Genomic DNA, 21,942 nt, shown 5'->3' on the forward strand with positions numbered 1-21,942 from the left:
ATAAAAGTAGACATAGTATAGTGTTCTGATATAGAAAATATCTCATAGGATCAGTAGAGGGAGTTTGGTGTATGGAGTTGTACATCCATGGTGCAGTCCTTCATATGTCTTAAGTTTGAGGCAGTGACTCACGGTGTGATAGAGTGAGAGATAGCTTAACTGATAGAGGAGTGGGGACATCTAAGGCTACCAAAGACAACAGTAATCTTGGGCATTCTTTTAAACAAGCCAATCATCAAACTATGTTCCTCTAACTAAATTACTATTCAAATATAACTAATAAACTTAGTAAAAAATTAGGAAACTAATAAACACACGCTGCCAGCATCATATAGCTCAAATCAAATGCGTACAACTTTCTGCGAACTCCTTTAGGCAGATTTATAAAGGTCTAGAAACTTTTCAGTAGGGATAGACTCTCCCTGTCCCTTTTAACCTGCCCACATACACATAGTATAATTTCAATCAATAACATCTACATAAATTAACTTACAAAAGGATAAATTAGTTAAATCAATTTTGTCTGAACAACTATGATAGATATCTCACACCATCTAAAGTTAAAACAATTGTCACTATTAACATTAACAGTTTCAAGATTAATGGTATGCTTAATTCTGGAAGTGACTTTAGCTTGATTGAAAGTTGCCAGTCAGCTAAATTTGAAAATCTACAAGATGAATTAGGATTTAGGATTAGCATCATGCATAATTAGTGTAAAAATCACTGCCAATTGCAATGTAACTCTTGAGATGCTTGGTCATACATACCCTCATACCAAACTTTCTGTCACATATATAACCTCTGTTCAGAGATAATTGTAGGACAAGTTTTATAACAACTTCACTCATCAGTTCACTTTTTGTTTGGAGAGATAAGGATCCATATATGCTCTGACAGCTGCAAATTAGTATCCTGCTACTGTAACATATTTACTAAGCTGACTTCTAATTGTAATCCTATAGCTGTTAAATCTATTTGCTATTCAGTATTCACTCAACGATTCTCAGTTCATAAAGGCCAAATTAAAAAAAAAGTTGTTAAATAATGGAAATACTGAGAAGAGCAAATTCACCATGGTGTGCCCAAGTGCTTGTTACATCTCAAAATCACAAAAGAAGGATGGTCATATTCTCCAACAATAAACCACTTCACGGGATTGAATGCCTACCCAATAATCCCTTCCATTAATGAAATAATCTCTAAATTAGCTTATTAAAGTCTTTGTAAAATAGATTGAGAAGCGCCTACCATCAAATTTCTATCCCTTAAAAAGACCGACTATACAATGCTTTTAATGCTGCTGGAGAACTTTACCAGTTGACCAGAATCCATTTTGGCATGACAAAAGATGCGTTTGCTTTCCAATGAGCCTTGGATCACCTGATAAGAAAAGAAAATTTCAAAGATACATTCGCTTACCTCGATGACATAACAATTTATGGTCACACTTAAACTGAACATGATGAAAATCTGAAAAAGTCATGCAAACAGCTTCTTAATACAATTTTAACCATCACCATGAGAAAATCTCATTTTATTTGTGCAACATCACCCTGCTAGGTCACTCCACACGTGATGGTGTTATTAGACTAGATCCATATTTCAGTCACTTTTAAAGTTTTCCACTATCTGAAGAAGCAATTTCATCGTTCCAAAAACTCAAACAAGATATTGAGAAAGCGTCTTTGGACTGTATTGATAAGTAAACATAACCTGTAAGTTCAATTTTGCGTGGAGACAAATGCTCCAAATACTACAAAACCTGCCACTCTAAGTCAACAAAATCGACCAAATACATTATTCTCCTGACCTCTGTCAAACTTAGAGAAATGAAATTTTTCTCTCGAAAGAAGGCTTACACCATTGTTGAGGTTGACAGACATTGGAAATACCTACTTCATGTTAGACAGACACTTGCGGTTCATCACTGACCAACGATCTTTACATTCATGTTCAATTTAAAACATGTAAGTAAGATCAAAGGTGAGAAGATTGCGAGGTGGAAGCAATATCCATCATGCTACTCATATTACATAGTGTATCAGCTGGGAAAGGATAATCATGCAGTTGATGCTCTATCTAGAGTCACAGTTTCTGTAATTTCCACTGATACAACACTTATCTCTTGTTGGAGCATCAGCTGATTGATTGTCATTTCTCAGCTATTGTTTAGGACAAACAGGTTGCCACAAGCTGAGGAAGGGAGAGATGAAGCTTGTCAAAACGGAATCGACTGATGTTGAGGCAGATGAACTTGGGATAGATCCACCCAAGAATCTGGTATTATTAATTGGTACTCATGTAAAAAAATATTTATTTTATTTTGATTTATTTTAAACTAGCTGTCCCACTCTCAGATTTGTTGGGTTTAATTGTTAATGGAACCCAGCTATCCCACACTGGGATTTCTAATATTTGCAATATTCTTTATTGATATAAATAGACATTGCATTCTCATGTAAAAGCTGTAGCCAGTTTCAAAGTGAAAATGAACATTGTTAAATGATCCGCCGATAGAGTTGGCTGATATCAGCTAATGATTCCTGTTGAATAAACAAACTTTTTAACCAACCCAAATTGAAAGGATTAATTAATAGTCCTCAACCTTTATAAATAACATAGGGAATTTGTTTTTGAATGATTAATGTTTTAAGGCAATTGGCTTAGATATCCCTCCCCTTAATGATTTTTACAAGTTAGGTGTGTTATATTAAGACTTGTTGGCAACAGTTATTAATTGTAAAGTAATTAAACATCTTAGGCAATGTGGTAGTGCCAATTCCTATTAATCTTAATTCAAAGAAATTTGAAGAAATCCCTGTCTTTTCAATACAAAGCCAAATCAAGTTCTCTTATCCAAGGTCATCTGCTGTGGGGAGTCAGACTAGCCAGTAGAGGGCAATCATTCCTGAGTTTAAGCATTACAGTCACAAAACTGATTTGGGTGTTCTAGATGGAACGGATGTCAGTTTCAAATGACATTTATTCTTCAAAGCAATCATAATCTGGTTAAATTTAGGAAAATTTGATTGAAAAAATTTCAACAGTATACAGCAAAATATTTTATTATAAAATTTGAACAAAACAAAAACATTACATCCTAAACACACCAAATTTAGTGTCAGGAATTTTCGCATTGAGAGTAGCAGCAAGACTAAGACCCAAAACTTGTCTAGTGTCCATAGGATCTATAATTCCATCATCCCACAACCTGAAAACATAATACAAAATAGTTATAAAATCTAATTTACTGAGTTAGTTCAAATAACAACATGCTATTTACTAAGGAAACCCATTAAAGTACTTGTTGACAGAGTTAGTTAGGTATGAAATCTGACAACTAAAATAAAATATTCTGGAACAGGTTAAAATTATGATTTTAAACCATTAAAAATAAATTGTAAGTGTGGTTGTTTTTGGCGAATTTCCTTATAGGGAAGTAGCTATTACCGTAGGTCTCATGGTAAGACTTGAGCCCGGGACCGATTTACTTTTTCATTTTGATGTCCTCAGAGGCCAAAAACTCGTAATTTTTGTTCGGTTTTAATGAAATTTGGTGTGAAGGTGTAATGCGGGATAAACTTGAATGAGATGAGTTCGTGAACCAGCATGGTTGGCTGATGGGAACAGGGTTTTAAGGGAAGTTTTATGGGGTAAAAATTGGTTTTCAAAACACAAAATTTCCCAATTTCTCTCTAGACCATTTTAAAGAGCTTAAAAAGACAAATAATTTAGTATATTGAAGTGTTTTTGTGTAGTTATTGGTTACGGAGAAAATTCAAAAAGTTGTAAATTTAAAATTCCCATGTTATTCTTATGGAGAATATTGTAAAATGTTGTAGTTTGCTTGTTTATGGATGTATTTTTATCAAACTTGGCAAATTTATTTATTTTATACTAAGCTATTAACATTTAACAAAAAAAAACCCACTTTATTAGTCTCCCTGTAACAGCAAACATAGGAACTCGTTTAACCTAATGTAATTTAAATAGATTTAATTGTATATCAATTCAGGCAAATGGAAATTTGCGTAGTCTGCAGGTTTGCTGCGGCGGAGGTATTTTTCTTAATAAAAGATATTACAAAATTCATGTATTTCACAAAATTTCATAGCGTAATACTGTATATGAAACTGTTTTGCATCTACATGTTTTATGTAGGGGCCTCTGTGTAAAAATAGTGATTCTGCCATAAATACATAATTCCGTACATAGATTGATATGATTTAGTACCTTTTTATACATGAATTGCATCAAATAACTGACTAATTCCAGATATTTGAACCAATTATACCATTACCGTACACAATTTGTTTTGTGTAAGACAACAAAACTCCTATTTTCCACAAACAAATTCAAAACCTAATTACTATTTTAAAAGTTAAGGTTTATTATTATTTTTTTACAAAAAACTCATTAAATGGAAGCTGCAAAATTTAGTATTAGATAGAACAAATAATAAGCCTAAGACAATCCAAATATTGCTGACAACAAGTCTTAGGAAGGCTTCATGGCAGAAAGAAAAGTAATTTTAAAAAGTGAAGCATTTAGAGCCGACCTAGACCTGTACACATTAGTTAGGGAAAGAAAACAATAACAATAAAGCCTAGGTACTGTTAGTAGTAACATCAGGTACGTACCTTGCGGTAGAGTAATACGGGCTTCCTTCTTTTTCAAACTGTTTGATTATAGGTTCTTTAAGAGCTGCTTCCTGTTCCTCAGTCCACTAAAATTTCAAGTTTTCGTGTAAATTGAAAAGCAAAAATGTGATATTAATGGACACCACAATTGTTGCTTTTATATTTCATGGTGGAATGGCCTCTGGATCGTCTGAATTAACTATATAGTGGTTTAAATTACCTTGTTACTGTCAAAACGATCCTTTGTAGTTAGTAGACTACAGCTGTTTCATGCTACGAATGGAGCACATCATCAGGTCAGAAGAATGTCAAGTAGTCTTCATATTCCTCGCAGTGGAGTTCGTCGAAAGTTTAATAATAAATAGAGAACAAAACACATAACACACAGAAACACGAAACATTTAATATTGGTCGACCAGACGACGGTAACAACACACGTGATACGGCGCCGGTTGAGGGTGAGTCGCGACTGATGAATGATGTGGTCGTATCTTTCAAAACTAACAATAAACTGTCTACCATCGTCAAAGAACGACAACCGTCTAGAACTAATACAATGGACAAAACAGGAATTTACAAACTAAAATGTGACGATTGTCCCAATTTTTACATAGGCCAAACATCAAGATCTTTTTCCACCAGGTTTAAGGAACATATGCCAAAGAAAAATTCCAAATCAGCGTATGCAAACCACTTAATTTCATCCAACCATAATTACACAAATATTGACAATAATTTAGAAATAGTACAACTCTGCAATAAAGGACGATACATGGATACAGTTGAGGAGTTTGAAATCTACAAGGTGTCAAAAGAACAACCACAGAATATATTAAATGAACAATTATCATTCGAATCAAACATCATCTACAACACCGCTATTCATATACACAATAAACAGAAAACAAAGGAACGAGATAAGGATAATAGTGGAGTAGGAGTAGGGGTCAACGCCGACGGCACGTGACAGTCGCGACTCACCCTCAACCGGCGCCGTATCACGTGTGTTGTTACCGTCGTCTGGTCGACCAATATTAAATGTTTCGTGTTTCCGAGTGTTATGTGTTTTGTTCTCTATTTATTATTAAACTTTTGACGAACTCCACTGCGAGGAATATGAAGACTACTTGACATTCTTCTGACCTGATGATGTGCTCCATTCGTAGCATGAAACAGCTGTAGTCTACTAACTACAAAGGATCGTTTTGACAGTAACAAGGTAATTTAAACCACTATATAGTGCTTTTATAATTTGTAATGATAATGTGTAATGACAGATGTAGACAGCTAACTTAAACCAACTTGAAAAAAGACAACAGCAAGATAAGAGCCATAGTTGAGTTAATTGTGAAAATGCTCGCCAACAGTAGGTACACCAAGTATGAAATAATGTAATTTAAAACCATAAATTTTCATATTGAGAAATCACATTTTTTTATAGGGTGTCCTACTGTATACAGGGTGTCCCGTAAGTAAACAGCCAAACTCCGGGAAATGGTTCTATGAGTCAAAATAAAGAGAAAATCAAGAATAACATTTTTTCCAAAATCACTTCCTTAACCAGACATCCGCCATTTTGTTTTTCACATAAGAATTTGTAGCCTATATTTGAATTTTTTAAACCTATCGTTATGAAACTTGGTATGTATGTTAAGGTAAAACAGATCCACGTTAAGAAAAAAAAAATCTTAATCCAATAATTTTTTTTAATGGTAGCCATTTTAATTTTTTAAATTAAAATTGCTAAAAAATGGCTAAAATTATGAAAAAAATTAAAGAACATATTTAGCCTTTTTAATTTCCTATGAAACGATACTAAGTTTAATAAGATCAAAGAAAAGATAGCTGAAATATCACAATTTATAGTTGTAAAACGGGGTAAAGGCTAAGCTAATCAGGTTTGCCTCATTTTACAACTAAAAATAGTTATATTTCAGCTATTTCTTATTCAATCTTTTTGACTTTGGTATTGTTTGATAGGGAACTAAAAATGCTAAATAAAAGTGTTTTTCAAATTTGTTCTTATCCTTAGCCATTTTTTAGCAATTTAAATTTAAAAAATTAATATGGCCGCCATTTTGAAATTTTGAATTGGATTTTTTAAATGTATTTTTCTTAACGTGGGTCTGTTTTACCTTAACATACATACGAAGTTGCATAACAATCGGTTAAAAAAATTCAAAGATACAAATATACAAATTTTTATGTGAAAAAAAAATGGCGGGTATCTGGTAAACAAAGCGATTTTGGAAAAATGTTATTTTTAATTTTCTTTTTATTTTGACCCATAGAACCATTTCCCAGAGTTTGACTGTTTACTTACGAGACACCCTGTATAATTCTTATTTATATTTGAAGTTTCTGCCAGTGCTGTTTGGTACCGTACAGTAGACCCTCTCTTAACCGACCCTAACGGGACGGGACCTAGGTAGGATAACATTAAAGGTCGGTTAAAATGGGCAATCCCCAAAAAACTAAAAATTAAGTGTTATTCATTTGGAATTATATAATCATTTTTCTGAAGTCGTATGTGTATTATTTACAAAATAAACAACTCTTTTTTCCTTTTTATCTTAGTTAAATTGTTTTCCTTTTTATCTTAGTTAAATTGATGTTTTTCAAATCCATTGTAATACAGTACAGAACTTATTTTCAAAATTAAAGATACAAGCAACCATCTTGTTATGATACAGGATGTTTATTTATAGCTTGTAACATACTGTAGAGTTTAGCACATTGATCCCATCAACGAGCAAGGGAGCGGAGAGATTCCTAGAAAGCTGCGGTTAAGCCGAACTGCTCTAGAAACAGGGTTGGTTAAAACAAACTGTAATAATTCACGAGTGAGGGCGGATAATCTGATTACAGGTTAATGCGAGGTCGGTTAAGTGTAGCCTACTGTATATCTAAGGCTGATTTTTAAAGTTAGGGATTATTATCAAACAAAGTTCATACCTGTTCTTTTTTCCGCAACTTTTGATCTCTGGTGATTTGGGCCAAAACTCCGGCTGCTTGTTCTCCTCCCATCACAGATATGCGAGCGTTAGGCCACATGTATAGGAATCTGGGTCTAGAAAACCACAACACTCTTACTCCAATTCCAATATAATAATGATTTTGTTATAAAAACTATACATGCAGATGTTAGACTTTGGTTTTCAAGGACCATTTGTTTACAAGGAAAAATAGGTTTGGCCCTTAAAAACATTAACTATAAACCGATAGTTATAGACTAAGAACTAAGAAGCACCTTTGGTATTGGCAATTATTTAAAAATTTAATTATCTAGTAAAACAAAGAAAGTATTGATATTTAAACTTTCTTAAATAAGAGTATTAATGTCTGCTCTATCCACAACCAAATGTGGTATGCAGTGCTAAAACCATAAGAAATTACAGTCAAATACAACTGTTTAATGCCATTTTCAATAAAGATCTTTTGAGTACAGATAGGAATGGCTAAAGCGGTTGTTTAGACACATCCTCTAGAGTACAGACTACAGAGTACTCATTCACACTGAAATATATACGTGAATTCTTGGTACTCGACCGTCCATAGGGATGGTCAAGGTAATTAAATGTGAACATTTGTCTACTCAGTCTACACAAACTAAAATTAAATTAATTGATTAACAAACATGTAACTGAGCTCACCCGTAAGCTCGGCCACACATCCCGTAGTTTCCGGCCCCATAGGATCCTCCGACGATGAGAGTGAGTTTAGGAACTTTGGCACAAGACACGGCAGTCACCATCTTGGCACCGTTCTTAGCTATGCCTCCTGCTTCTGCATCCTTCCCTACCATGAAACCTGAAACAATAGAACTGGTATGTACTATGGTCACTGATTAGTTAACAATCTGAATATAGGGTATAGAGAGTAGAGACCTTACATTACCAGAATCAGCAACATTTCATTGGCACCTCCTTAGTTTCAATTACTGTAGACCCTCTATTATCCAACCAAAACCAGCTGTGGAATGGTAAGATAATATGAAAAAAATAAGAAACCCACCATTGTAAACATGTTCAAATCAATAAATGAACAAAGTTTCTCTGTTAGCAATCTAATATAATGCATTAACATAAGACAATAGACAATATACTTTATTTACATGTTTATTGAGAACAGTACAGCGTCATAAGGAAGTGTGATGGATACATCCGCTTAATCTTTTAGTGTTTAAGATGGGTGACGGAAATATCCGCATAATGCTAGATGTAGCAGACAGGAAGCGGATATTTCCCAATTCCATAGAAACTAGAAAGGCTGGTAGGTGTTTCTACAGTAACCAGCAGGTTTGTGTTATTATGGCGCTCCTTTCCCACATTCTGCAGAAGAACATGACACTGTACAAGGCATACCACATTTTCCGAGCTAAACTCGTAAATTTCATTATGTGAATATCTTCTAGAACACAAGTTTGGTTGAAATTTAACATATTAGGTTCCACTTTCAAATTAAATGTGCAAAAATGGACTTAACCACTTTTATCATTGATTTATAATCTGTCTTAAAATCCTAAACAAAGACTCATCATCACTACTTGACATCTTGTCCTCAACTACAAATTTTAGTTTTAACGATATTGCTGTGTTTGCATCTAGCATGATTTTGCGACTTGCATTAGTGTGTAACAGGCATGTTGCGAGTCGTAATAAAATGAGAGTCACACCACCCATAACCTGCCTAAAACATACCATAGCAGGTTTATATATGGATACTAGCTATGCAGCACGCTAAAAAATCAGAGCGTACAGTCAATTGCAGCTATATAAAGCTTGTTATGTGTCTTACTACAGCTTAGTAGCGCTATATATGCTCTGAGAAGAATTAAAAGCGTCTGTACGCAAGAGGCTATGCTTGTGGCATATCACGCCCTATTTGAAAGCCATCTACATTATGGAATAGCAGTTTGGGGGTCTGCTGTTCTTACTCACTTGGAACGAGTATTGATACTGCAGAAAAAAGCTCTGAAAATCATGTATGATGTCGACTGGCTGGAAAGTTCTAGAGATTTCTTTAAAGACAATGAACTACTTACTGTAATCAGTCTCTACATAATAGAAACCATTATTTTGGCCTCAACCAGGAATCTCAAGCGACATGAAGAAGTACACAGCTATGAAACGAGAAATAAAACCAACTACAACCTCCCTGCTCATCGCCTTGGACTCTTCGAACGTAAGCCTACCTATGCTGGATCAAAATTCTTCAACATGTTGCCAGGAGAGCTGAAAGATGACAACCCTAAAACCTTAAAAGCTCAACTCACCCGTTGGTTCTGCAAGATGCCATTCTACAGCATAAGAGAATTTATGGACTGGCAGAACTTTGATTGTATTTGACAATTTATCTCATTTTTGTGTTAATATTGTATTGACGCCTTTCTAATCTCTTAAGATTTTGATTAAACATTTTCTGTCTGTCTGTCTGTCTGTTACTTACAAGTATAGAAAGGGGCGGCAAAAGGGGTTATCTCAATAAACTCTCTATGTTGTACAGACCACACAAAAATAGCACATAATGTTACGTTCTTTAATTAGTTCTAACACATTAGCACATTTATAGTCTAGGAAAAGAAAAACTATTACCAGTGATGTTCTGTAAGAAGAGAAGTGGAATTTTCCTTTGGCAACACAGTTCAATAAAATGTGTTCCCTGTAAAATGTCACATATTATAAAAAATCAAAAATGAAGGAAATGTTGGTATCTTTATATCATTAAACGTTACAGGGTTATGAAAAATATATGAACCTGTTTGTAAGAGAATTTGAATTATAAATAAAATGACAGCAAGTTTACTATCATTGATTGACAAAGTGTTCCAACAATGATTAAAAATATCTTTAACATTAGTATACAAATTTCTCTAATTTTAAGTGATGGTGAAATTGTGTTAATCAAAATAAAAGAGAAAAACTAATGCAAAGAAACGGTAAACAGATCAAGTTATGGTTTTATAATATTGCAATGAAATCCTGAGATGATTTCTGTGATTTTTTGTAAAAAAGTTACCTTAATAGCTGACTCTGAGAACAAAACACCGTTGTTAGCCACTATTCCGATGGGATAGCCAAATAGTTTAGCAAACCCAGTCACAAGTGTATCACCATATTTTTCCTTGAATTCAGAAAATCGAGAGCCATCAACCAACCTTGCGATCACCTGAAAAAAACAAAGCTATTGACTAAAAAACTGCAACACTTGGCACATAGTAAGAAACTTAAAACTAATCCACTGAAAACTTCACTTATAAGTGTGCTTGATCACAAAACACTTGATGTGGATGTTATTTAATGTAATAGGATAAATAATACTAATGCTGAAGTGACACCTATTACTCTGGTAAGAGATTACTGAGAACACCATATTACATTATTTAGGAACAGCATCTGAACTGGCCAAAAGAGTGAATGAAATAATTAACCATCCTACTGATCTGTATTAAATAATACAGTACAGTACCTTGGTAATAGATTACTGAGAATACCATATTATTTTCGTGACCTTCTGAATTGGGAGCAAGTGAAAAAGAGTGATATATTATTCTATTCACAGCAACCAGCTGAAACTTCCTTGATAAGGAAGTAATAGTTGAAAAAAATAATAGTATTATTTCCCCTATTACTGAAAAACTAAGGAACATTTCTGACTGTTATTGCAAAGGGTATTTCCCATCTTTACAAAACATGTAACACTGTAAAAACTCCGGTTGATACCAAAAACCGAATATAAAATAATTAATACCTCATGATACAAAATGTTACCTGTGTCATACTTTAACAAAACGTCTGTTTTTAATACATGCATAGAATAAGTAAATTAATGACAAGAGTTGTTTTGAAAAGCATAATTGTATCTGAAAACCGCTTGCTCGTTAAAGATCTTTTTATTCATTTATTATTCATTTTTCAAAAATGGAGGTAGTATACCCATGACATTTAAAAAAGAAAATGTTGTAGAAAAGTGACAAAGCAGCTGAAAGTATCATGAAGTCTAGAGTAGCTAGAAGAAAAGAAGGCTCATGCAGAAAAAGGATGGATGAGAGGCAGCATTATGATCCACAGTATGTACAGGTCTATTTTATGATAAATATTGCTTGCGTTAGGTCAACAGGGTACCCCGTTTTCACCGCGTTTTCCGAAAGTTCACCTGGAACTAATTGACCTAGAGACTTTAAATTTTTTATACCTAATTGTTGTGTTTTAAGTAACATTTAGACCCATTTTTATTACTGTCACATTGCTAGTTTTGAAGAAGAAAAAAATTATGTCTTGTAAAATTTGTAAACTTTTTATGTCTTAGGAAAAAAAAATTGAGGTAATACTTAATTGAAAATTCTGAAATTGCGTCTGTTTACACATAAGGGTTGATAATTATAGCCTACAATTTTTAAGCTATAGCTTTCCACCTTTAGAAGAAAAGTGGACCTAAAGATGGCAAATTTAACATTGGCGAGATAGGCCGTTCCCGCTCCCCTTAATACCTCCTGCGACGTCGATGACCAGAATGCCTGGATAGACTTTGTCAAAAACTAAATATACCATTTACACATTTTTACATTTTTTTAACCAACATGGCATTGAGCCTATGTTTGGTCCAACACATCCAAGTAAGTTTATTTTTAACAGTAAAAACATATGGAAGCTATTTTTGGAGCTAACTTACAAGGTTAAACATTATAAAAAGTTTGGTTATATCTTTATCATCTTATTACATAAAATAGATTTTTAAACAGGCCAAAAGTTACTTTTTGACACAAGCTTATTTCATTTATATGAATACGAAAATATACCTCTTTGATGTTGAAGCTTTTTTTAAGGTTTGCACCCACAATCCCATAGAGTTGGTCAGCAGGAAAGATAGGGGGTTCTGGTGTATCTCTGGAAACAGTCACTGATGGGTCCTTAGACAAGTTGAGCTGAGATATGATGTTACGTGTCAATGTCAAGGCATGATGCTCGTCTACTGCATAGTGATCAGTCACTCCTGATACCCTTCAGAGAAAAACATAACAGGATCATTTGTCAATGTACGGATAAGAAAGTTGTAAATGAAAAAATGCTAAGAAAAGAGTAAGGCCTCGGGTACGATACGAGCGGCGAGCAACACTTCTTTGAGAATCACTCAACTTCACCTCTCTCTTCTTGAGTATTGCTGGCATGTTTGCTGCTGTTGCTCTTACATTTGGCTGAACTGAAGCATGAATCACCTGAACGGCGAGTGGCATTTTCCAAAAAATTGGTTTTGACTTGGAACTTTGAGCGGCATCGCTCGCCACACAGACGTATCGTGGCCACCCTCGACAAATGTATACGCAACTAAATTAAACCCGATGTCAAAGCAGCGCCGCTCACCGCTCGTATCGCACCCGAGGTCTAATATGGAATTTTTGATGAAGGGTAAAGGTGTAACTGGCAGTACATATTGGAACACAACAGCAGTGTGCAGTGAGCAGTTTTGCAGTGAGTATTGTATGTGTCATATTGGAACACATTATAGGCAAAGTAGACTCAAAGCTGGTTAATACCCTCAAGACAAGTCCTTTATAACCTAAATAAAATACATTTTGATATTTTAGTTCATGATGTTGACAACTCTGATGGAAACACTAATAATGAATTGAACAGATTAATACATCAGAAAAGTCATTTAACATTTTGAGGCATCTTAAGCTTTTCTAATAAAATCATGGGGAGAGTTTCTACTTGATTTATTCTTGGCTATAGTACAATACAATAATTAAAATGGGGTCTACAGAGCAGACTTTCAAATTCGAGTTGGGCCAAATAATAAATGTTTACCTTCAGGTTTCTGGCCAAGATCAGAACAGGCTTAGATTAGGCTCGGCCGGGCTCGTAAATAGAGCCATTTCACACCTCTAATATAAATAAATAATTCACCTGAGCTTGGCCCGGAAATTAATCTTGGCCTGAACCAATCTCTCTCAGGATTGTTGGCCCAGCAGCATGACCCGAAAATGTTGAGGACACACAGACTCTTATTTATAAATGAACTTAAAACATTGGAGATGCTTTAATGTGGGGCAGGAATAAGTAATCACTGTCGAATGACAATAGAATTCTCACCCACAATGGAGATCAGCACCACCCAAATCTTCTGCTGACACTACCTCTCCCGTGGATGCTTTTACCAGGGGCGGTCCTGCCAGGAAGATGGTGCCTTGTTTGCGGACGATGATACTCTCATCTGCCATGGAAGGTACGTAGGCTCCTCCTGCAGTGCAACTACCCAGCACCACTGCTATCTGGTACCAAACATAACCATCAGTGCGTGTCTGGAGTCAAGCCAAGGATCTAATCTACATCAAATACTATTATTAATCCTGAAAAAGTAAGTGATGCCTTGACGCCCACTGAATCAACCGTGACATGAAACTACATTTTGATGGGAGGGGATTGTTACAACATAGTCTGTTTGAAATGCAGCTGTTGCATAGGCCAAATGAGACATGTTGCAACCATAAAACATCTTAAAACGTTCTTTGAGTGTGGATTAGTAGATCTAATTGTAAGTTTGTTGACACATAAAATAAAAATATAAAATCCTGTTTTGCTTACACTGCCAATTAAATGAAACAAAAATAATACCCCCGTCAGCAAACCTGCCGACTAAGCGAATTTCCATTTGTCTGAATTGATTTTCAATTAAACCTATTTAAATAACATTAGGTTTAAATAACGAATACCTAGGTTTACTGCTACAAGGAAACTAATAAAGTGTAAATCAGTAAATCAGTCCCGGGCCTAGGTCTTACCGTGCCACCTACGGTAATAGCTACTTCCCTATAGGGAAATTTGCTAAAAACTACAAATTAATATATATATCTGTTAAAGAAAAATTTGTTTGTGGGGAGGAGGTAAAAATGCGGTCTATTCTAATGCCAGAGCCGCACAGCGAGTTATGAGAACATTAATAACGAGTAAATTACAAGTATCTAGACAACCATGATCCTTTCAATGCTTTCCTCTACAAAGCCATTAGGTGTTCTTAATTTAATGAAACACAATTTGCATATTTAAGTACCTGATTTATACCTTCAGCCGACATATTAGCTTGATTGAAGAAGATTCGCCCAAAATGTAGCTTATCAGGATAGCTTTCTGCCTGATGTGGAAGATTTGCACCACCAGAATCTACCAGGTAAATGCAAGGCAGTCTGTTTTCTGCTGCAATCTCTTGAGCTCTAAGGTGTTTTTTCACTGTAATTGGATAGTAAGTTCCACCTTTGACTGTAGCATCATTTGCTATTACCATACATTCAATGCTGAAAAATTAAAACCAGAGCTGTAGGTAGTAGTTATACGATTTTATAAAGATTTAGAACACTGAAAAGTTATAACCAAAAAAGAAATCATTGTAACTACATGTTGTGATGTAATCGTTCTGTAGGTGCATCTTCCGTGAACAGCTATCCTGCGTTCAGCATCGAAGAGCCTTGCGAGTTGCTTCTGCCTAGTCTCCGAGCCTGTAGTCATCATGACTGCTGGCGACGTCCCCATCTTCCATCTCGAGAGGGAACGACAGGCAATCTACCGCAGGTTTCCTGAAGTAGGCAGAGGGACTGCTGCCAGAGAAGAACGTGACCCCAGTTTCAACCGCTGGTAGCGCGAGTGGGATGCCTAGTCATGGGAACATTGGACCGCTAGGCTCATTCCTAGCATCGGACCATGGGTGGAACAGGAGCATGGTAAGGCCGGGTATTTCGTGATCCAGTTTTTGTCTGGTCACCGGTATTGTATTGTATTGTGAGCAGCGCCGGATTTACCACTAAGCCGATTAGGCCGCGGCCTAGTGCCGTAAACAAAAGGAAGCGGCTGAGGATTGACAAAAATATGTTTTCAGTACAAACAAATTTTAATTTTTTGAACATCATTTTGCTGCGACCCCGGAGGGATATGTTTATGATTTTTCCGTGGCCGCGGGTTTCGATAATAATGCCCCCGTTATTGCTGCCTGCGGAAGATATTCACGATTTTGCCGCAAGCGCAGGTGTCAATAATCATGTCCCCGTGATTGCGGTCCGCGGAATATGTTAAAGATTTTGCCGCGGCTGCGATTGTTGATAGTGATGTCCCCATGATTGTGGCCTGCGAGAGATGTTCATGATTTTGCCACGGCCGTGGTTGTCGATATTGGTATCCCCGTGATTGCGGCCCATGGGAGATGTTCATGATTTTGCCGCAGTCGCGGGTGTTGGTGACAATATTCCCTTGATTTAGGGTAAGTGTTTGGGATTTCTACACGATCGTGAGTGACGATGATAATGTCCCGCATTAGTGGCCTGTAGAAGATAACCCCAATTATGCCGTAGTTGCGAGTGTCAATGATTATGTCCCTGTGATTGTGGCCCAAAGGGATGTTTAAGATTTCGCCACGGTCGCGAGTGTCAATGATGATGTACCGGTGATTGCGGCTAGCGGCAAATGTTCACGATTTTGCCGCATTCGTGGGCGTCAGTGATGATATCATCTCCTTTGTTTTAGGGTAAGTGTTCAAGCGATCGTGGATGAAAATGATGATTTACCTGTGATTGTGGCCCACGGGAGATGTCCATGATTTCATCCACAATCGCTGGTGATGATGATGACTGTGGGGGATTTTTATGATTTCACCCCTATTAGATGAGGGGATTCCACCACACGGTTGAGGGCCGCTCAAATAATTTGGCCTAGGGCCGCAATTACCTTAAATCCGGCACTGATTGTGAGAGGGGTGGAATGTGGTCCAAGCATGTCAACCGAAGCTTATTGTGCATACCACTTGCCGTAGTAGGGGTTGTAGTTGTGTTTAGGGTTGTATCGTCATATAATCATTGACTGTATTATTTGGGCAAACGAAGTAGATCGGGTGCTGGGTTCGAGCCCGCCAGGGGTATCTGGGGATCTATCGCTCTGGTTATCTCTGGTTTCCCAGCAACTGGGTAAGGCCTCGATCGGGTAGTGGTGTAAATGGGAGGTTGGGTCCCCTTCCTTCTGGCTATGATGGCGGGTTCTGCCTGTCAGGGATTAGATAGGTCCCGAGTGTTGCTTGCACTAAATGCGTCAGGGCGCTCCATTATGGTCCTCTAGGGCTTTGTACCTGGTGGAACCCAGGTGGAGTGACGCTTAAACAAGTAGCCGGAATCCCTGGTTAGGATTGAGGGGCAACCCTCTTTCCGAAGGGTCTGCTTCGGCAGCCGGCGAGCCTGATGACCTTAAGTCATCCCCCCATAATGTGCTTAAGGTTGATGCGTAAGCTTCGGCCTACATCATGGGGCCCGGGTATGTCTCACGATAGGTACCGGGTATGTAGTCAGGGGGCTTCGGCTCTCATGACAAAGAATAATAATAATAATAATAATAATAATAATACCACTTGCCGCTAACTGGGTAAGCCTATGCCTGTGTCTTTGACTAGGTGCAGAGGAGCTTTTGCCCAATGTTAGCGTCTGGTTCATCACCTGGCTGCTTTAGACTAAACAGAGCTCTTCTCCTCGCCCCAAGTCTATTGCAATCCAGAATAATGTGTTTTGCAGTCTCATTTGACTGGTTGCAAAGTCGACACTCCTGATTATCATTGATAATTCCTAGAGTGTGGAGGTGTTTCCTGAAATGGTCGTGTCCAGTGATAAGAGCAAGAACCTGCTTGACCTGCCCTCTCCCCAGCTTTGTCAGCCAGCGAGTGAAGAGGGTGATAGGTTCTGAGAGCAGTTTCTTGCCAAGTGATTGTCCAGGATAATTACGCCAACGCTCTAGATGTTGTCCCCTGGACCAACCAACATTAATGTTGATGTGGATTGATGTTGATTGGCTATTTAGCAGTAGCTTTGCTGATGCCACAGAAGGCTCCGGTCCAAGAATGGCATGCTTGCACTTTTTTCTGCCAGCTTACCTGCACTCTAGTTGCCGCCAACATGGCCCAGGACCCGGCCGAGAGTTACAGAGTTGCGTGGGGAAAGCTTGCAGAGGGTGTTGAAACACTCGTAAACTAGCTTTGAGTTGACTTCATTGGAGTCAAGAGCTTGAAGAGCAGCTTGACAATCAGAAAAAATCACCATATTCTTGTTTTTCAGCTGGTAGTCCGAGGACATTGAGCCGCGGGAGTCTGGTATTATTGAGAGGACATTGAGCATCTCAGCGTGTGTAAACACATTTTAACCTCCTCTCCACAAAAAAAAAAACAAAAAAAAACAATTTGTTGTAATAAATTAAACTACAAGTGCACTATGAAAAGATTATTTACATTAACAGAGCAAAATATGAAACAAAAATCAAACGTAATAAAAATAAGTTTACCATTTAGATAGGATAAAAGTATAATCTAATGAGATTAAGAAAATACGGACTTGTTCAAATATTAATAATAATCTTTTCAAACCATACATTAAGTGAAGACATGTCTTAGAAGATTTAAAAGGATGTGTTGTTAGCCTAGTCCTTTTAGAAACCCATCGATGCAAAATGGAAGGGATCCATCCCCTGGATATACAAAATATGTGAGAGGTTTAAACGTCCATTATGAAAATACACTGTAATAGAACAAAGTTAGGCTTAGCCTAGAGTTAAGCTCTAGAGACTTATTTTACAGTTACAGCTTAGTCTAAACATAGCGTTTATAACTTTTACACTGGGAAACTACCCCTTAGTATTTAGTTACGAATAGTATGGTGGTTGACTATGAGAGCCGTATAATTTAAGCCTGTATAAGGGGTTGTCAATAAATTAAGGTATTTAACAAGTTCCAGTCACAGAAAAGTGAACTAGTTCACATCTGACTGCAGCATCATATTGTTTACTTCACCCACTACTACTCTAGCTCCATATAATTCTTATGCGACGATTAGCCTTGTCATGTTAGTTGATAATGCTGTAAGAGAAAATGGTCGTCCCTGCCGAGCATAAATTGGGTTCTCATCTGCTATCCTGGGGATTGAGTTCTAAAATTGGGTTTCTGAGAGAAGGCTATAAACCTGTAGGCCTACTGAAATCCTTGACAGATGATGGATGGAAGTGTTTAGAGAAATTTGTTTCATGTAACCAATGAGTGTAAGTTGCTTAGGAAGTTCATAGAAGGCCATATGTTTTTTTTATAAGGCTAGAGTGGAGGTACATAGGTTTGATGATAACAGTTTAGGAAACTTCGCTTGCAGAACGGTGTGCGACCATCAGGACTTATCGCATTAGTCTTATAGAGTCTCCTATCAGTTCAGCAATCTATCAATCAGTCACATTGCGAGCCACATGCTAAATTTGCTAAACTTTCGTTATTGCCTACAACAAATGCCTCGAAACTGACGGTGGCACAAGGATGGAGGCGGGCTAGAATAGTAATGACTTCTTCCATTACTTCCATTACAGTAAGTTAAATAACCCGCCACTTGGGTCATATTCAAACAAGCAGGCTTTGTTGTGACTGGAGAACAAACACAAAATTGCAGCATAATTTAGGCCTTGTAGGCCTAAATATACTTTGCTTATTCTTAAAACGGTAGCCTATTATATATTGATAACAGAGCAGAATCTTTAATGTTTAAAAATCACTGGATCCCACAAAATCTAAATCTAAAAAGAACAACTTTTCAAAAGCCAAGGGTAGTGAGGCCAGTTGTAAAACATTAAAAAAAAATAATAACATTCATATGAAAACATTTTGTAAAGTAGGTAGAGCTAGAAAACACCTAAGTTAAAAATAAACAGTTTTCACAGATCCTTTGGGTCTTAAAATTTCTCTAAGTTTTGCTTCTAAAATTCTACACATGGTGATATTTTACCTACAAATCTTTCCAATGCCACAAATGATTCCACCGGACGCTACATTGTCAGGCTGGTACATTTCAAACGCTGCCAGCTGAGATAGTTCTAGGAAAGGAGATCCAGGGTCTAATAATGTATTAATTCTCTGTCTTGCAGTCAGTTTTCCTTTGGAAGTATGCCGTTCACTGGCAGCTTGGCCACCACCTTTTTCAGCATTCGAGATATGATTTTTTAATTGATTAACTAAGTTTTGCATATCAGCATAGTTTTCCTGAAATCATACAGAACAGGTCAGTTTAATTCTGAGTATAGGCTTACCTTGTAGCCTACATTTTACACAACAAAATTGTTTATTATGCCTTAAAATAGGCTACTTAACAAATTTTTTATTACCTTATTACCATGTCTTCATCTTTTACCCAATAAGGGATTGATGGCGTCAGAATTTCAATATATACAAAAATACATAATAACAAACTGAATTTGAGTAGATACAAACATATATTTACAATAACTTTGGCATGTGGATATGCGGTTTAGCCAGACAATTCAGGAAAACTATCCTCAAAAAAATCCTTTAGTGAGTAGTACGCTCTTGACTTAAGGAGAGGGACGAGCTTCTTCATGAAAAGTTTACGCCCAAGACGCTTGATCGAGTGAGGCAGCTTATTAAAAATTTGAATTGCCACTGTATTATAGCTCCTTTGCGATCTTGCAAGCCTAACCCTAGGCACATCCAGTAGCTCCTTGTTGTCCAGTAGGCTGCCTTGTTTGGTGGTTATGAAAATGCTGAACGGAGTTGGAGATTGTCGTAATTGTCATATACCAGTAGTGAGCAAGCCAGGATATAATGGCTGTAGACTGTGAGGATTCCCAATCTTGCGAAGATGGGTTTACAGTGGGCAATGCGGTCACTAAAAGTAATGAGTCTTACAGCACGTTTTTGCAGCACTAAGATGTCCTCAACATCCGCAGCATGGCCCCATAGCAGTAGGCCATAGCTCACATGGCAGTGGAACATAGCATGGTAGATGTTCAGCAGGTATGGCTGAGTGATGAAATTTCGTAGCTTGAGCAGCAGGCAACATACCCTAAAAAGTTTGCTACTAACTTTGCTGATGTGATCGTTCCACGCCAACTTCCTATCCAGATGAAATCCAAGGAGCTTCACTGGCTCGTCCCGTGGGGCATTTCTCGCCAGACTGCAGACCAGTGTCTGGGTTTTATCCTGGTTGAGCCGGAAACCATTTCCTTCAAACCAGCAGGATGCTTCAGTGAGATGCCGGTTTGCATCTGCTGTGGACAGCTCAACTTGGGGTCCCCGTGATATCAGGGTTGTATCGTCGGCAAAGAGCACCACCCCTCCATCTCTATCAAGGTCGTTGATCATTACAAGGAATAGTAACGGGCCTACAATCGATCCCTGAGGAACACCGTACCTGACACTTTTGGACTTAGATGTTGCACCCTCAACGGAGACCACCTGCTGTCTTCCCGCCAGATAATTTTAAGCAACATAACTTAGCTTAATTTGTCACAAACGGTGGCCTTTCAAGACTTAACATTTTGAATATCCTATGTAAGATATTTTTTGTATTATGAGAGCTTAACCTATCTTGGTAAACATATCTTAGATTTGTCACATCCCATCCTTTAACTCCTATAGTTATTTATTCACTCTACTAATCCTACCTTGTAGAGAGTTGAGCTCTTGTCAGGTTCACTGCCAATCTGAACACCAAACTGTCTTCCAAAAATATTCCTGTTTTTACTTTTAAAGGCTTTAAAAGTAATACGTTTCAATGATGGTCGAAACATTGTTATTAAAGTAGTTGAAATTAAATAAATGTACCACTTTATTGAAAATCCCACTGATCGGTTTCATCCATTTGGGTATTGAGCCAAGTTATGATAGCGTAAACATGACAAACAAGTATTCTCATTATCTTCTGACATCATTAAACTTTTATCAACAAAACCCAAAACAAAGTTGACCTCTTGCTTTATCATATCTAACCTCAAATTGTACAACTGTAGCAGAAGAGCAGAAGAAAAGTTGACAGCTGAAACTGAAGGAAAAACACAAGCCGTCGTCAGGTGATGATCTACGTAGTATAAAAGGAATAATGAAAATAACTTTGTTCAACACTATACAAAAGCTAATACATTGTACATGTACCAATATAAAAAAATATATTTTTAAATTTGTGATCAATTTGTATTTTCATATTGTTAAAAGAAAGAATCTTGTATTTATGCTATGGTACAAACATTTCAGTAATATAATACGTCATAAGCCAATAACAAATATTAATATAGAACCTGCAAATATTTTAGGGTAGATTTTAGTTTTAGTGTTAGAGGATACACTTAAGACTTTACTCATTGGTCATAATACCAGAGGCTAGTTGGTTTACAAATATGAATTAGTCGTGTTATACTCGTAATGATTTTGTAGTCAGTGAAATGTTTCATTAGCCTTGTGTATTGCAAGCATGAGTCAGGAGTCTAATCATATTGTACTTGTACAATTTTATTCA

The 21,942-nt window shown here is 36.8% G+C and overlaps 1 protein-coding gene across 1 annotated transcript; it reads right to left on the bottom strand.

Moving 5' to 3' along the window:
- Positions 1-3,052: 3,052 nt before the first annotated feature.
- LOC128997911 (methylcrotonoyl-CoA carboxylase beta chain, mitochondrial) lies at positions 3,053-21,368 on the bottom strand. Its single transcript, XM_054423733.1, has 11 exons — positions 21,095-21,368; positions 19,420-19,673; positions 14,694-14,934; positions 13,736-13,914; positions 12,442-12,643; positions 10,662-10,811; positions 10,238-10,304; positions 8,297-8,453; positions 7,599-7,713; positions 4,644-4,729; positions 3,053-3,214 (listed from the first exon to the last, which is right to left on the bottom strand). The coding sequence occupies exons 1-11, from the start codon at positions 21,218-21,220 to the stop codon at positions 3,097-3,099; spliced, it is 1,695 nt and encodes a 564-aa protein (XP_054279708.1). The 5' UTR covers positions 21,221-21,368; the 3' UTR covers positions 3,053-3,096.
- Positions 21,369-21,942: the final 574 nt, after the last annotated feature.

This window comes from Macrosteles quadrilineatus, unplaced genomic scaffold (assembly GCF_028750875.1).
Source record: "Macrosteles quadrilineatus isolate MER2022 unplaced genomic scaffold, UCM_ALF_1.0 Scaffold_7__1_contigs__length_78375512, whole genome shotgun sequence".
Lineage (NCBI taxonomy): Eukaryota > Metazoa > Arthropoda > Insecta > Hemiptera > Cicadellidae > Macrosteles > Macrosteles quadrilineatus.